Source organism: Chelonia mydas, chromosome 1 (assembly GCF_015237465.2).
Source record: "Chelonia mydas isolate rCheMyd1 chromosome 1, rCheMyd1.pri.v2, whole genome shotgun sequence".
In the NCBI taxonomy this organism is placed as follows: domain Eukaryota; kingdom Metazoa; phylum Chordata; order Testudines; family Cheloniidae; genus Chelonia; species Chelonia mydas.
The window spans coordinates 231088920-231106493 of record NC_057849.1 but is presented as its reverse complement, the minus strand read 5'-3'; the positions used below and the strand labels follow the sequence as shown (position 1 = coordinate 231106493).

At 40.2% G+C, this 17574-nt stretch overlaps 1 protein-coding gene across 17 annotated transcripts in view; it reads left to right on the top strand.

The window, feature by feature from the left end:
- SOX5 (SRY-box transcription factor 5) overlaps positions 1-17574 on the top strand; it is a 402743-nt gene that overhangs the window by 325480 nt on the left and 59689 nt on the right. For all 17 annotated transcript variants that reach the window (XM_043538849.1, XM_037915855.2, XM_037915826.2 and 14 more), the window contains exon 9: positions 8639-8785. In XM_043538849.1, the coding sequence (XP_043394784.1) occupies positions 8639-8785 (147 nt within the window). The remainder of the gene's footprint in view (positions 1-8638; positions 8786-17574) is intronic.

The following is a 17574-nucleotide window of genomic DNA, read 5'->3' as shown; positions in this document are numbered from 1 at the left end:
CAGTGTTTGCGTATTAACTACTCTACCCACTTAATGGATAAAGATGAATGATTGTGTACAATACCAGTCAAGTAAAGCAGGATACTATGAGATTAGATTTGTCAAATGGCCACTGAGAGAATTTTCCTCTTGCAAGTGGGGAATTACAATTAATACAGTCAAGTGCTCCAAGCTAGTTGCCAGGGATCTGGATATATCCTAAATAAGCTCTTAGGAAACATCCTTATAGTAAACAAATAGGTAGTGTAAGTTTTTCCTAGAAGAACACAATGCCCATGCCACTTTACTGACTTCAAACTTGTAAAAGAAGAACTACATTGACACGACTGTATGACTCGAGTCTCCATATGGAACCCAGCCACACACACACCCTTGATCTGCATTACAGAATAGCTGGTGAAAAAAATATTATAGATTACACTGAAAATTCTGGCCTTTTTAAATTCCACATCCCTGTTGTTTATTGGTCTTCCACATAACCCTCGCCTCCTTTGCTTTACACACATTCATGCATATATCATCAAAAGGGTAACATTTTAATGCTTTACTTTCAAAAAGTCTATCTTATGAGATTATCTTTTTTTTAAAAAAAAGGCCCTTTGATTTAATAATGAAGAATGGGAATGGCAGCATGAATAAACTATGTTGTTGCTTCATGCAACAAACTAAGATGGGCATAAACTGATGATAGATTTGTTCGCATGTTTACAGTATTTATTTATTAGATTTCTCGACGATTCGTATGCAACATTTTGTCTAACAACCTTTCTCCAGAAGACTCTGTCAAATTTCCTTTTCAATACGTGTTCCATATAGCCACTCCATTTCAGTTACTGTCATATAATGTGTACATTGTATGTACAAATATGTATGCTACTTGGGCAGTTTTTCAGTTAAACACTAATTTGAAAGGGGCAGCCAATCTTAATCACAAAGTTTACAATGATGTACTATCACAAAGACTAACAAGTCTTGTTAGCCTTTGATAGGAAGTATGTATTGATAAGTTCCTACAGTTGTGATTAAGGCACAGTATTAGGGAGATGTGAAGTCTGGGGCCTATTCAAGGCTCTCGCACTGATTTCCTGGGTGACCATGAGCAAGTCATTAAGCCTCTGTGCCTATTCTCACATTTTAGTTTTTTTAATCTATTAATGTCTGGAAAGGGCTTTGAGATTCGCCAATGGAAACTGCTATCAAATTGTAAAGTATTATTATAAATGTAGGGATGGGAAATTAGATTTAGAAAAATTTAGAACCCACTCAACAGTTGTTGATCTAGAGAAGAACTGAAAACCCTGGAAGTCCAAATTCTGTTTCATGGTAGCAAAACTCAAATTCTGGGCTGCTTCATGTTGTTAATTTTCTTTCTTTCTCCAACCAGTTTTGTACCTCTTGTCTGAGAAGCAAGGCAAGAGTTGCTTTCAAAGTTATTTATAAACTGTATTGCGCTGTTTTCCACTTAGTTGTACATACAAGTAATTAAATTTCCCTGGGAGAACAATAGTTTAGAATCATAAAACATATATTCAAAAGTTTGATGAAACCACAAACTTAAAAAAACCCAAACAAAATAAGCTCTATAGGTGTGATGCCGAAAATGTTACTGGATTTGCCCAGCTCCTGATCCCGAAAAGTTTACTCATGTGAGTAATCACACAGACTTAAATGAAAATTATTCTCATGACTAAGGGCTATATGCTTGAGACTATGGAGATTTCATTACCATAATTACCAGACCCTATTGTACTAATGAAGAATCTGATTTCTGTTTCAAAAAGATTTTTAACACAGTAGAAGCATTTTGGTTGCTCTACTTTGAACTTTGTGCACAAAACATGTACTAGTGAAATCTTGCTTTGTTTGTGAATACTTATTATATTTACTAGTGAAGCCTTGTTTCCGTTTAAGATCTCTTCCTTAGTTAGATTCATAGAGTTTAAAGCCAGAAGGGACTGTTAAATAAATAGTCTTGATCTGAAGACTTCAAAAAAGAGAGAATCCACCACTTCCCCTGGAAGTTTGTTCCAGTGGTTAAGGACCCTCACTGTTGAAAAAAATTGTGCCTTAATTTTAATCTGATTTGAATTTGTCTGGCTTTAAATTCCAGCCATTGATTCTTGTTATGCCTTTCTCCTCTAGACTAAAGAAGTATAGTACAAACCTATAGTTGGAATTTAAATAGAAATTAGTTGATCATTACAGCCATAAAAAGGAACAATATGGCTTGTTAACATGCACTGTAGTTTCTGTAGTCCACATAATATTCTTCTGTCACCAAAAGGCAATGTCTGCATGCATGTGGATGTGCACAGCGGCTTTTGAGAATCATGGAAATAAGATTAAACTGTCTGAATATGGTTCATCCAGGTAGATGCTGTCAACGATATCACTTCTGATGCCTTGAAAAACTTCTATCTCTTATACACTGTCTGCTGCTAATATTGTACTAACGTGCTCTGGATGGGATAAGGGCACGCTGAAGATAAAGCAATGATCATTGGCTGATACCTTGGGCCACTGAAGTCTTTTTATATATTTTTTAAGGTATAAGTGCCGACCAAGATCCTGTGCTATATTGTCATTATCTTGAGGTTCCCTAAACTGAAAACTGGCAAACTCAGCCATTATAGTTGAACAAAATTGGCTTTGTAATGGACTCTGAGGGCTGGATTTTTTAAAAAAATCTCTTAAATTTGTGCACATGCACCCTTTTGTATTCAAAATCCCATGTTTGTGCAGGCAAATAGCCACCTAGGCACTCAAATGCTAAAGTCTATGCCCATGCAGATGCACTCTGTGCAGATACAAATTAGAATGGTCCTTTGTAAATTTGATGTAGCCATCTTTGAAGGAAAAAGAGATGGAAAGTGACAAAAGGAATGTCTGATATTTGTACCTTTCGTAGGCCTTGTCTACTCTATGGGGGTAAGTCGACCTAAGTTACACAACTCCAGCTACGTGAATAACGTAGCTGGAGTTGACGTAGCTTAGGTCGACATACTGCGATGTCTACACTGTGCTGTAGATTCTCTTTTTCGACTTCCCTTACTCTTCTTTCGGTGGAGTACCGGAGTCGACGGGAGAGCGATCTGTGGTTCATTTAGCGGGTCTTCACTAGACCCGCTAAATCGACCCCTGGTGCATCAATCACTGCAGCGTCGATCCCTGGTAAGTGTAGACATGCCCATAGATTAGACTTTGGTGAAGAACTCTGTGCATGTGAAATCTAGGCAGATTTACCACATGTTGCTGATAGGAGCAGCTTTCTACATATCACCGGTGATTTAAAAAGAATATTCACGAGGAGGTTGCATGTAATTTGTTGATTTGGGTGAATTCTTCCTTTTTTCTAATTTCTTCACCCACTTTTTGGAAATGAGCAATGAATTCATCCAAACCAACTCCGTTTTCCACACACACTTCCCTTGGTACACCTGATATGTTTCCTGAGATAAGCATCAAATTCATAGTGAAGAAGATTAAATTCATGTATTTTGATTAAGAGAATCTCATTTTATACCATTTCTTCATTCAAATCATGCAAAAAATCAAAGCCATCATGGCTATGAAGTCTAAGAACAGGGCCCATTCATGTGTATATTTGTAATGGTGGGATTCAGAATGACACAGATTTTGAAGTGTTGGATCAATCCACAATTCCAAACATTTCTATACAGGGACCAAATTCATCCCTGTCATAACTCCATTGAAATCACAGGTTACACCAGGGACAAATTTAGCCCAGTATTCAGTATCCAATGCCGCTTGCTTTTATTCTTCCTTTTTTTGAGAAAAGATATTAATCTCAACACCTCACAAATAAAAATTATTTTAATACTAGCATGGTATTATAAAAACACATATAATTTCTAAGGTATATTTTTTCAAATCTTTTTAAAATTGCTGTTAAATCCCATTCTCATTTTCCTTATTAATAGAACAAGATCTCATTTTTGGTTTATCGTCAACGCAGTAATGAGCATTCTTAACATATAATAACAATGCCCAAGGGGGAAGTTTTCAAAGCCAGTCTAACCTTAAAGCTATGCTATTGATGTACTACACAGTCATCAAGCCAAGTGCCACTAGCAGTGGAGAGTTCAGCAGAATATTCCTGGTTAATATATAGGATGAATTATAAATGTTTTTAGTTGATGACCTGTGGGAAAGGCAGGGGGCTGCTTAATGACTTAAGAACAGAGACAGGTTCAATAATCTAAAAATAATTGGTTTTCATTTTCAAGTGTAGCCAATTGTTCTTTTGTTCTGATGATTCTGCATGTACGCAGATTTTCATAATAGGTTAATGAGAAGACAGTAAACCGGTATACAATACTGCATATGGGCAGGGCATCTGAAAGGTGATTATTTGGTTATAAATAAATCATAGAAGTTAAGATTTAATTTCTTTCTAAAGACCCAATTCTTCCCTTTTTGAAGAAGCAAAAGTTCATAACAGTATTGTCTATTCTATTTCAAGGGGAATATTATCCTTTTTTGTCATAAATAGCAAAAATAAACTGTTGCATAAATTGACATAACTCCATTGTAATTAATGGAGCTTTGCCAGTTGGCGAAGGTAAACCACTCGATGGCCTATGGACTCAGAGTCCTCCAAAGGTTCTTACACAGCTCTTGACATCCCCTAAATGCCGGAGATTACATTTGTGTCTATAATTAGCTGGAAGTCATGTACAAATCTCCAATAGTGGGGATGTTCCCTATTGGGCATACATTTAAGGATGCTCAAGAATGGTTTATCCCAGCAATTATGTAGTGTAAATTACACCCATTTCATTTCTGAGGTGCTACCTTCATCACTGTGAAAGATCTGAGGATGCACAGAATAGGCACATTTTGGCTGACGGCAGGATACAGACTGTGTTGACTCGACAATTCAACATAAAGACTGCTGGCGGCCTTTCCGATGCATACATTTTATTCCAGATTTTGAGGTTTTCTGTTGTGGACCTCAGGATAGAACTGTCCCTTTGTTTGAATTTGATTGCTTTATTTACCATACCCATAAACTCTCTTATTTGTTTTCCATTAGCCATCTCAATTCACGGGATGTGTCCATATAATTTCCTTTTGTTTGTCATAAGCCATCATCCCCTGAAATGATTAAATTTGAATAGACACACTCAATAATGTCAAAGCTCAAACTTATGCAACAATATTAACAAGCTGAGATGTGTCCTGCCTATTGCATATTTCATTCCATTTTTCAATATGGGCAGGGCTTTGGGAACAATCTCACTGGCTAATTAAGAATCCAACCCATTTTCACAGCACAGCTTGGAGCCATTTAGATGGATTAACTTTTTATTTACTCAGAAAGTCAGTTCCACCATTTTTAAATGGAGCAAGAGTCTATAGCAGCACAAGCTGGAATAGTTATTTGCAGTGACTGCTCTTACCCAGCTTGCCCTTTGGTTTTGGTGCCTGACCTTGCAACCCTGTATGACAATTCGTCATTAAAAATACTCCATACATTGGTAGTTTGGGGCAGAAAACCTGTTTTCTGCTGGGATAAGATTGGAACCTTTCATTTAGATTCATTTACTTTTTTAAATTTGTATTCTTAAATTATTAAAAGGATTGAATAGAGGTGAAAAATGTCAGCTTGACAGCCCAGGAGACTGAAGGCATCTATTTACCCACAGAATAGATTCAGCATGGGTGGTGGCATTTCAAGTTTCCCTCTACCCTGTCTCCCATACTGTTCCATGCTCCACCAGTATGTGGCAACACTTTTCAAGATACCACCTCTCTGAGGACAAAATTTATCCCTGAACAGAGGGCCAGTACAAGGCCTATGCAATACTTAAGTTCCACTTGCCCTCTCAAACTATAGCCTTCTGCTGCCCTCTGCATAGGGGTGATCAGGGAAGTTCAGCCTCTGATGCCCATTTAATCCTGGGCCTTTCTTTTTAGGCTGTCAGAAAAGCTGGTTGTCAATACTACAAGCAGCTGTCACCTAGGATTGACTGCTTCCTAGCCATTGCGCATAGACCACTCACAGCTGTAAAGTGGTACAAACTCTCGGTCTCTATGACATACACACACCCCATACAGATCTGGTACTTGGAGTAGGGATAGGAGGTGGAGAAGTTGGAAATTCTGCCTAATGTCATGGACCTACTTGAGTTAGGTGCTCCCCTTTCCTTTCAGGGTGAATGTCCTATTTGATTGTTCACTCTTAAAGAATAATAGAACACGAGCATTTCCAGGGGCCTCTGAAAGAGAATATTGTTTCTCTGTCATGACTCTGTCAGTTGATTAGCAGAACTTTATAATCCTCCCATGTCCTGGAGCATCAGTAGTGCCTACTAAATGCCCCCTTCCAGATCAAATTAAAACACGCTCATCATTACCTTGAAGGTCCTATATAGTTAAGCCTTGCCTTGACCACCTCTCTGGTATGTAATCTATGTTTTTATATTTTACCCATCACTCTAATATTTGTGGGGCCTACTGTCTTCCAGTTCAATGGGCCATTTTGCCACCTTATATCCTCCCACAAACAGCTCCCTACCTTTTTGTCAAACTACTTTTACTGCCTGATTCAGACTGGCATTTACCTAGTGGTCTGGTCCCTGTCTCAACTGGCACTGGTCTGCCTCCACCCAGGTATATGTCTGTTTGGACAGCTCCCTTGATCCAGGGTGCTACTCTATTGCGCTGTTGCACAGAAGTGTCCCCTTTGGTCTCTTGAAGAACTACCACCCTCCCCACCCAGTTCTACATTGGTGAAAGAAGCCTGGTTCTCTTTGCACTACTGCCACAGCAGCACCTGTTTGTTGTGTCAAAGCCCCCATTCCTTTCTCCTTGTATGGCTACAAGAGTGGCTTCTTTTTTAAGGACCCATTAAAGAGTGAGGGAGCGTGGCCATCTGTCTGTTTAGGCATTTATTTTGCATCCATCACTGTGGTTTGTGGCTGGGTGGCTGTGTCTGAGGTTGACTGGGATTGGGTGAGGATGATAGGGCAAATGAATGAATAAGTGGGTGTGTGAGGAAGAGGAGGGAGAGAATTAAAGAATGGATGAATGGATGAACGGGAAGGAGAGAGTGTGGAGGAAGAAGGGGAGAGATGAATGTCAAGAAAGAAAGAGATGACGAATAAGCGGAGGTAAAAATGAAGAAATAAAAAATAAAATTAAAAGAAACAAAAGTGAGAATATTAAACCAAAGAAGAAGAGGAGAGAAGAGGAAATAAGGAAGGACTTGGAGCAGTATTAATTAAATTTAAAGGAGCAGAAGCAGCTTAGATTTAAAAAAAAAATAAAAGGACCAGGACTGGACACAAGTACAGGCGGAAAAGCTATACAGAAAAAACATGATAGTGGTGAGGTATCAAGGTTTGGGATGGCTTGCATAGATCACTTGTGTCTTCACTATGAATGAGCCATATAAGTTATCCTAAACTCATGGCAAAGAAACCCGCACATTTGACCACACCATCATATATTCTTTACAGAGCATATATACTCCGTGTGATATTTGTGCACATACCCAGAGGCAGTATTTTTGTACCTTGAGGGTTGTTAAACATTGTTTTGCCGAGCCCTGCTTGGAACATCCTCCCCAAGCCAGGTCACCGTGGATTTGGTCTGGCCTGGTGAAACTGACTCTGTTATCCTGTAAACAGTTCCCTGAGCCATCCAGACTTCTATCCAGCTTCATTTTTGTTCTCTTCTATACGTAAATCAGTCTGTGTCGTATCACACACTGCTTTTCTTGCTCATGGTGTTTGTTTTCACCTCTTGTTTGTGACTTAAGGTTGCTTGCATGCACCGATTACCTATTTCCTCTCAGTTCTTGGCTCCAATACAGCAAGGCAGTTAAGTTGGTGCTTAACTTTAAACACATGATTTTGATGTCACTATTCAGTTCTTAAAGTTAAAATGTCATTAAGTACCTTGATGGCTCAGGGCCTTTAATATTTAGAACATTTTTTTTCTTACCATATGTTTCTGCTGCACCTAACACAAAGAGGTCTCAATCTTGATTGGAGCCTCTAGTTGCTACTGTAATATAATGCAAAATAATAATTTATTCTTATTAATGTTTATTACAGTAGTGACCGAGGACCACCTGAGAACAGGGCCTCATTGTGGCATGTGCTGTGCAAACACAAAGCAGCAAAGAGTCCCTGCCCCAAAGAGCTTACAGTCAAAATTGGCAAGCCACACACAGAGTAAGGGAGAGGCATGTAACATAATAGCAGAGTGAACAATATGATGACGGTAAATGTCACAGGCTGGGTGTTAATATAATATTGATAGGATGGGATGCTCTTATGGTCAGGTCCTTTCAGGAAGCAAAATGATTGATCAAATGGCTCAGGCAAAGCATGAAGTTGGGCTGTTGCTATTTGTTTTGAATCTCTGGATGCACGCTGAAGCTAGGCCATTTCACTTGTGATGTCTGTCATTCCTCCCCTGAGGAATGACTCACAAAAGTTGAGGTGACAGCTCCTGTCTTGAAATATGCCAGTGTGCTAGCTTTAAAAAAAAAAAAAAAAAAAGCCTGAAAAAAATACAGTAGTAGGAGAAATTTTTGAAAGATGTTTTTATTTGTTTATTGGCAATGTTTCATTTTCTCTCTCTCTCTCCTGTCTTTTCTTTACAGCAGTTGTATGCTGCTCAGCTTGCTGCAATGCAAGTGTCTCCAGGAGGCAAGATACCTGGCATACCCCAAGGCAACCTTGGTGCTGCTGTTTCCCCTACCAGTATCCACACAGACAAGAGCACAAACAGTCCTCCACCCAAAAGCAAGGTACTGTGTCATTGTAAAGGAGCAGGTGTTTGCTTCTCTCTCAGTATTTACATGGTGTCAATATGATACCTCCCAGGTGGTTACAGATTCATTTTCACAATACCCCTATGAAACAGGGGAAATACTCTTATCCCCAATTAACTGATGGGGAATTCAGGCATGGTGACAGTAAGTGACTTGCCCAAGGTCACAGAGGAAGCCAGTAACAGAGCTGGGAACTGAATGCAGCTCTCCTGAGTCCCATCTAATGCCTGAGCCACAAGATTATTATTTCTTCCATCCTTTGGTAATGTGCAAAAGACTAAGCTTGCATGCCTACCATTCTAGCACACAGCTACGATTTTCCCCCTAACCTTTAACCCATAGCCATATAAGTGGTACTGCAACAAAAGATGATAGCAGCATGGCATCTCATCCAGAGCCAAATTCTGCCTTGGGGTTCATGCACTGAAATCAGTGGGGACCCTAAGTGCATATCCAATGGCAGGACTGACTCTCAATTGGTGGCCATTGTATCACAGAACATATTTTAATCTTGTTTATATAATGAAGGGGGTCTAATGGAGGTGGTTGAGGAATGAGATTTATGCTGTCTTCGAAAGTCAAGTTAGCAATTGTCGTCAAATCTTCAAAACATCGCCTGTGTTTGGCAAGTTGACCACAGCTAAAACAAAGGCACAGAATGCATCGTATCCACATAACATGTTGAAACTTCATTGGACTGTTGGTCAAGTGATGTTAATTTGAGATTCTGTCATTTCTCAGCAGTTGTTTGTTGAGGATTTGGTTGCTGAAGTTAAAATCAGATTTCTCAAAGTAAATTGAGTATACTTGTCCTTACCTTCAAGCTCCTATATCGCTCTGTCCCTCCATATTCTTTGCCTGGACAAAGTGAGCTAGGTTAAATGAACATAGCAAATACATTAGAGACACCTTTTTTCTGTTGCTAAATCAACATCTGTGACTTTGATCAATTTAAATCAGATATGCATACAATACAGTGGACCATAAGACCATGAAGAAAATGGCTTCCTTATCTTTTTATTACTTTCCTCTTTGGGTTAGCATTAATGTATTGTAGAGCCTGTTTCAGCAACCCCTATCCACCCTAAGTTGAATGGTAAGAAACCTGAACCAATCATGTTAATGAATCAAGATTAAGTTCTGTGTTCAATGGAACTGCTCCAGTGATGTTGAGTGAGACTACTTGCATACGTACAACTCAGAGGTTGCAGAATAAGGGCTGCCATTTGTGTTTATATCTACATATAGATATAAATAATAGATATGTAATAAAATATAGGAGCTGGGATTTTCAAAAGGGCCTAGGTGATTTAGGAGCACAAGTCCCATTGACTTTTAGATGGGATTTGTGCTCCTAAATCACTTAAATGCTTTTGAAAATTCCACTCATTATTACTTGTATCTCTAAATTATCTAATCTTTGAGCTGCTCTATCTCACCAAGGATCAACTCATTAAATCCACTGCCCAGAATAAGATGTGCTCAATTTATTTCTCAAGTGGCCTAAGGAAACTGGTCACATTTTGGAGTGGCACTTGCTACCTTAGTTATTGTAAAACAACTAGCAAGGAGTTAGCCAAGAAAAACAAGTAAAAAGCATCCCCATTTAAGTGACAGGAAAAACTTGATGAAATGTGTCCTTCCTTTCCTTGGGTGTCCTCTAGCATGCTGTCCACTGCCTTTATCATGTCAGAGGAGATTCCTTGAATTGACAGTAGCATCTTAGTTTTTAGCCTAACAGTAAAGCTATATGGATTAAAAATAGCCTGCCAAATAAATAATACCATTGTCAGCTCAATGAGATACACGGTCAAAAAATGAAAGGAATGCTTAGGATCCAGAATCAACCTGGAGGTCTACATTTTCTTTCTCCACTTCTCAATGCAGACTTTTTGACTTCCCAAAGTTTTTCCTTCGTAGAGGCATGTCTTTTATGTAGTGGAAAGCTGTCAATCATAAAGCCATCCCCCCCCTTTCCCCCACTCCCCTCCCCCGGCAATGTGCTTTTTTTCAAACAGTTGTTTGTATGGTTAACAAGAGGGTTTGGGGTTTTTTTACAAGGGTTTTCTGGATGATGTGTCCAACAGCTTGTTAAAGAGATTACACTGCACTTAAGATCCCAGTGTTGTTTTTGGATCTATCTGGCACAAACAGAATGTCTGATGAGATCTGATGGGGGACAGTATTTATGTTGTGGCACTCATGGAATTATAAGGCCTACCAGACTGGTAATGTCGGCAGAACCGTCCTCCTGGCAGCTGTCAAAATCAGCTCTGTTCTTCCTTGCCTTTTATTGCTTTTCCTTATTCATAGGTGTTCCAGTGCCTTTGGCTCACAGCTCTGAGGAAGCACACAAACAGAACTTATTTTCAAATTGGAAAAAAAAAAAAAAAAAAGAGTGGGCCGCTAGGAAATGGGGGGGGGGCTCCAAAAGGCTGTAAAATTGTGCAGCATGAGCCTTCTGATGCATGCTGTTTTCAATCTGCTGTGTGCCAGTTGGAGGCTCAGAGAGAGAGAGAAAGGATAATGCTGAGAAATGATAGAGTGGCTGTGACCTCCAAGCTCAGCCTGGAAACCCAAGACATTGATTTCACTTAGCATTCCTGCTGAGAAATCCGGCGGAGTTCAGTTGTAATAAAAGAACAAGATTCTGTTCTAATGGTAATGGCGTATGACAGACATATCACTTTGTCTGTCCTCAGCACCAGGGAGAGGAGAATTGGAGAAAGGTCACCTGACCTGCCTGTGGTGTTGTGCAAGTGCTATACTGAGCTTTGAACTCAGCATAGGACCACAATTATATATATCTTTATCACTTAGTATTATAAATACTAATTGATAAAGAAATCTTTATAGTGCCTACACTAATTAGAATGAACCTTTTAAAGCTGGGTAAAGGCTTAGCTAGGAAGACGGTGATAAATGTGTGATAGCACCAGAAGCCGAATCATGCATGTTTAAACTGTGTATAATATACATGCTAATACGCCTTAGTTTGTATCTGCATGGGTCTTCCTTTAGTTTTACAAAGCTTGTTTGCACGAACATTTACAACACTATTCGCTTTGTGTTACCTCATTATTTCAGCTATTACCAATGAAGACCTATCTGAGTTTCACAGCCCAATTTTTCCAGAGGAAACATGGTTCATAAAGTCGAACCATGGTGGTCTTTCTAGGGGAAAAGCCTCGTTAAGATGCAGTACGTAAAGTCTCCATACATGAATAGTTAGTGCCTCGGACGAGCTTTCAGGAGATTTTGTTTGCTGAATCTCCATTTGCAGCCCACAGTTTACACTGGCACAATTTTGGAAATATGCTCAAGTATCCACAGACAAGGAGGCAGCCCCACCACTTGAGAGTGCTTCAAGGTGGTGGCAAACATCTGGGTCACTTTTGAAAAGACGTGAGTTTTTTCCTTTGACTAGAAATTTACAGTTACTCTACAGCTCTTTGCAAGGATTCTTCAAAGTCGGCCTCAGCAGCAGATGGAACAACTGCTGGTTCTAGATATGCTGAGAAACATCAAGGGGAGTTTGCCAAGGTTCATCCTTTAAATCTAGTAAGACATGAAGATATCACTGAAACCCCTCTAAGACCTTGGCAACCCCTATGTTGGCAAGCCTTTTATCAGTGGCCCTCACCAGTATTTGAGCACTGGACTGTGCAGACTAACCTGCCATCTTCTGTGTCGCACTTGCCTTTCAACAGTTGTGTCCCCAAATGTTCAAATTCACTTCTCAGATTCTTGTGGTGTGAATTTTAGGAAACCATGGAGGACATACACCATTATATCCTGCTGCGCATTCTGTTGAGTTTTCAAGCAGGAAACTGAGCTGGTGTCATGCATTTTTCCAGAATGGAATCTGTCTGCCAGAAAAACTGATTTAAGAAACAGAGCTGGTGGAATACATCCAAAAGAAAATGTGTGTATCTTGCGGAAATGGATTTTAACACAGCTTCTCCTTTAGCAGTTTTTGTGACAGCCGGCATGCTAATCACGCTGTTCAAATTTACCAAGGCCTCCTCCACAGCCCCTGTGAAAGGCAACTATCTCTTAAATCTGCCAAATTGTGCTGGATTTGCAGAGTCTGTTTTAAGCACATTTTGGCCCTGATTCTGCAAGTGCTTTCTTGCTGCTCCGTCGGATATTCAAGGTGGTTATGGCATAAGTGGGAGGGTGAGGGTAGGCACAAGTAAGGTTCAGTGCTGGGCGGCCTAGGGGGGAGAGGGTGGAGCTGATCGGCAGGGCCCACTGGCAGGTGCTGAGCACCCACTATTTTTTTCCCATGGATGATCCAGCGCTGGAGCACCCACAGAGTCAGCGCCTATGCTCAGTGTAGCTTGTAAATGCAGCTAAATGTCTCTTGATACTCGACAAAGTATGGCGCATTGTCTTCAGCATCTGCAAAAAACAAGAGCAATTCAGTGTGAAATGTGACAAGAGAGAATTCCTAGGTGCATTTCTTTTAACCTTGTTATGACCCCAGCCCTAACCCGAGTCACAGTTGTGTCTCCATCAATGACAACAGAATACAGTGTCCAAATCATGGTTTTTGTTCTTTTCAAATACTTCTGGCAGTGATGTTACTGTTTGCTCAGCAGTAGCACCTGGGAGTTGTGACAAGGAAAGGAAATGTGTTTCAGACAAGCCAGAAACAGCACTAACCAGTTAGATACACACAATCAGATTCTCTTCAACTGAAAATATCCACACAAATGTCAGTGTGAATCCTTAAGTGAGGATGGTACTTTATTTTCTCATTGTCTGGGTCTCTGATCACCAAAGTAAAGAATGGATTAAAAATCTGCCTTGGTGCCTGTAACCAGAATCAACTTCAAAGACTTAGGGCCAGATTCTCTTATGCAGTGCAAATTGGCCTTAAATTGTTTGGAGAGTCCTCTTTGGCAGTTCTCCAATGTAGGGAGAATATCTGTTGACACTGAGCTGGTGTTTGGTTGCTAATGTAGATGGGGCCAAACTGTTTTCAGCTTTGCTGCATGGTGCTAGAAGAGAGAGACTGGAACTGAGTTAAAAACCTTAGTGCAAGTATACTAAGGACAACCATATGCCTCTCTATTGATATAAGGGTTCAGCAGCTGCTGAGCTATGCCTCAAAGGTGACTATTTAATCAGTAAATGAAGTTATTCTTATTTAGAATATATACAGTATTAGGGATCTTTTGGAATGAAAGGCTCTGTATAAACGTGAGTTACTCCATTACTATTAGAATTTTGTATCTCTGTTTGCAGCACGGTTATCTGGAAGGTTTGCAAGATTTATTTATTTGTATGTATTTCTGGACTGGACACAGTCTTTTCCATTCCACTGGCTTGGAAATCCCTGTAAATGAATCCAGTGGAATTTTTGGCACTGGAGTAGAATAATGTTACGCTGAGAGGTACTGGTGACTGCATGGGTCACAGACCTCTTTGAGATTGGGTGTGACCTCCCACTTCAGTTAACATAACGGTCAGGATAAATTAATCACAACCCTCCCACCTAAGACAAAAGGGTTAAATGAACCTGCCTAGGAGTTTTACACTGGGTAGGGAGAGTGATTTTTGCTCAGGGGTAGGGGTGTGTGTGTTAGAGAACGAATAGAGAATAGAAAGTGAGAGAGACAGTGACAAAAAGAAGCAGGTCAAATAGCAGACCTATGAGAGCAGTGTATAAATCTGGAAAATGCTAGAGAAAGAATGTTTTGGGTATGGTGTTGGCTAAAGAGGTTTGTGACCCTAAGCTAGGAAACTATTCCTTTGTTTGTAGTTCCTCCTGCATTTGGAGAAGCAGGACCTTGTACATTCCTTATAAATAAACAAGATTACATTAAAGAAAATACAAGATTCCATCACCAGTTTCCACCCTCAACTGGAACATCCCCAGGTCCCAAACGTTGACTAAACATTTGGGTCAAAAACAAGCAACAGCATTTACCCCTATCCACGCTACAGTTAAACCAGAGTGAACTTAAGCCATGTTCAAAAGGATAATTGTTCAAGGCTCACATTCCCTACTGCCCTTCCCAAACCACCCAACAGGGCTAGAACACAGCTGTAAAACAGTTAATACACGACAGTAGTTCATGTTCTAGATTAAGTGATATATACAGAGGAAGTGACTGGCACTTGCTTTCCAACTTTGACACTTACTGTACTACTTAGGTGGTGTTTATGTCCATTCGTTGTTGGATAAAATGTAGCCAACCTGTCCATTTAACTGGAAATCTTTTCCTTTACTGTCTCATGTTGCTTAGATGAAATATGTGGAAAGAACTGTGGGTGATTGATAGTATTTTCCTCTCCATTCCTTTTCTCATTATACTCAATAAACACAAACAGCTAGGCACAGAAACTGACCTTTTTAACCACAGTTTTTTAAGCACAGTGAAATTATATAATTGGATAGAACTTGTGATACTCTTATAAAATAAAACATCTTTCTGCACAATAAAAAAAGTTTAAAAAACAATAACAAAAATGCAGTTACACAATGCCTTCTCCCCTGCCCTCCTCCTAAAAATAAATTAAATAGATGGAGGGACTCATAGGATTCCCTTTCAGGTTAACTCTTCCCAGCTCTGTTTCCCAATATCATGATGTCTCTGGCAGAAGTCTGACTCTCAAGCACAGCCACTAGTGAGCCAGCTCTGTCAGGCTCAGTCAGCGCTTTTAATAATGCAAGCTCAGAAGAAAACAAAACACAGAGAGAGAGAGAGAGAAACCCTTTGAAATCTGCTACTGCAGAAAAAAAAAGGATAAAAATTAAAGTGAGGCCCTGCTTTTCTAAAACATATGGCTTCAGAATTAGGCATCTGACTGCTTCACATCTGTGCAAAGTGGGGATGACATGGGTAGTTCCATGTGCACGACCCTGTTAAGGTCCCCACCATATCAATCAGTGCCTTACTTAGCTTGTGCAAACTAGGAAAGCCCCACCACATTTTGCCTTTTTTCCTACAAGGGAATAGTTCCTTCTGGGTTTCAGTCCTTGTGGAAAAAGGCCCCACAGCATTAACCAGACAGCATTGCTTGAAACCATGACATCGTTCCTTGTACTACTGCTTTCAGGAGCTGGTAAAGAGGTCAAACAGCTCCCCAAAACTCTCCTTTACTGCAAAGCATTAAGAGGTCAGGAAATTATTGCAAGCAGCTGTACGTGCATTAGGCTAAAGAATGTAACCAGTCTCCAAATGGGTTAATAGCACATTGTTGCACCAAAGACACTGAGCTGTAAAAATACCAGGCCTGACTCACCACTGTGTTACAGCAGTTTAAGCTGATTTCCACTAAAATGAGTAAGGCTACACTATCGTTAAACTGAAGTACAGCAGAAATGAATCAGACATATTATGTTTTTATTAGCAGTTGACCTAAGCCACAGATTCAGATCCAAATATGCCCAAAGTTCACTAGCATGTTTGGATCTGAAGTTTCTGTTTGGCGCATTTTAGAAATACGGGCCAGCCACGAAGTTCAGATCTGGATTCAGACTTCCCCAGAGTTCAGGGGCATTGGGATCCAGTGTTTTGTTCCAGATCAATCTCTCTGGGCTTTTTTGTTTCTTTTGTAGAAGTGGTATAACAAAGAACTGACCCCCACCCCCACCCCCGAATACCATATGGTGCATAAAACTGATAGAGGAAGAGCAGCACTTTACAGAAACAAAATAAAAATGAATGAAAAAGGAACCTCACAATTGTTTACAGCTGCTAGGATGGCTATTTAGCTGGCATGGCCAGCTTGCCATCCAGCCTAGCAGTTTCATTAAAGCATAACAGGAGGGACAGCATGGAATCTGAGGCAACATGATGAAATGGGGAAAAGATTGGCTTTCTGTGGTTGTGTTATTGTTTTCATCAATCCTTTGCCAGTATTTTATCCCTTAGGTAACTCTCTAAGAAGTCACCTGGGGATCATCTAATTTCAAGGTTGACTGAGCCATGATGGGCAGGAGAAAGGGTGCTGGAATGTGTGGCTGGGTGAGGAGTGAGTGTGTAGCTTGGCTGGTCTTAGTCTTGGTTTGCCCTGCTGTCCATTCCTGGGAACACCTTTCCTCTCTCTCACCCTGCCTTTTTGGTTAGCTACATTCCCTTGCTACCAATTCCAGGCTCTCCAACCTTCCAACTAGAAACCAGCCGAAGGAGTGGAGGAGTTAGAGGGCAGGTGAGGGGCAGAGAGCAACTGACACAGAGAACAAGGTGTGGGAGGCAATGTCTTTTATTGAACCAACTTCCATTGGTGAGAAAGACAAGCTTTTGAGCTTATACAAAGTTTCTCTTCAGGACCTAAAAGCTTGTCTCTCTGTCACCAGCAGGAGTTGGTCCAATAAAAGATATTACCTCACCCACCTTGTGTCTCTAATATCCTGGGGCTAACATAGCTACAATGACACTGCATACAACAATAGAGCAAAAAGAGACTCCATGCAGGGAGGAGAGGCTAGCAACATGGGAGAAGTGGGCAAGCAGTATGAGGAGACAATGGAGGGTGGTGTCTTCCAGAGCTCATAGAGCAGAGCGTTAGAGTGTTGAACACTCTCAAGATTTTATCAGGAATTTTGCAATATTTGGTGTTTTTCCTGAAGTGCCAACTCCTGGGGTCATACGACTATTTGAGAATTTTAACTTTCAATTTGTTTAAAGTGAGTTTTAGTCCTCATGGTTCCAGAGAAAAGCTGGAAAATGTGACCCAAGTGTATCCAAAAAACTTTGAAACCAGAAGGCAAATAAAAATAATCCCAAATGTATGATATATTGGGGACT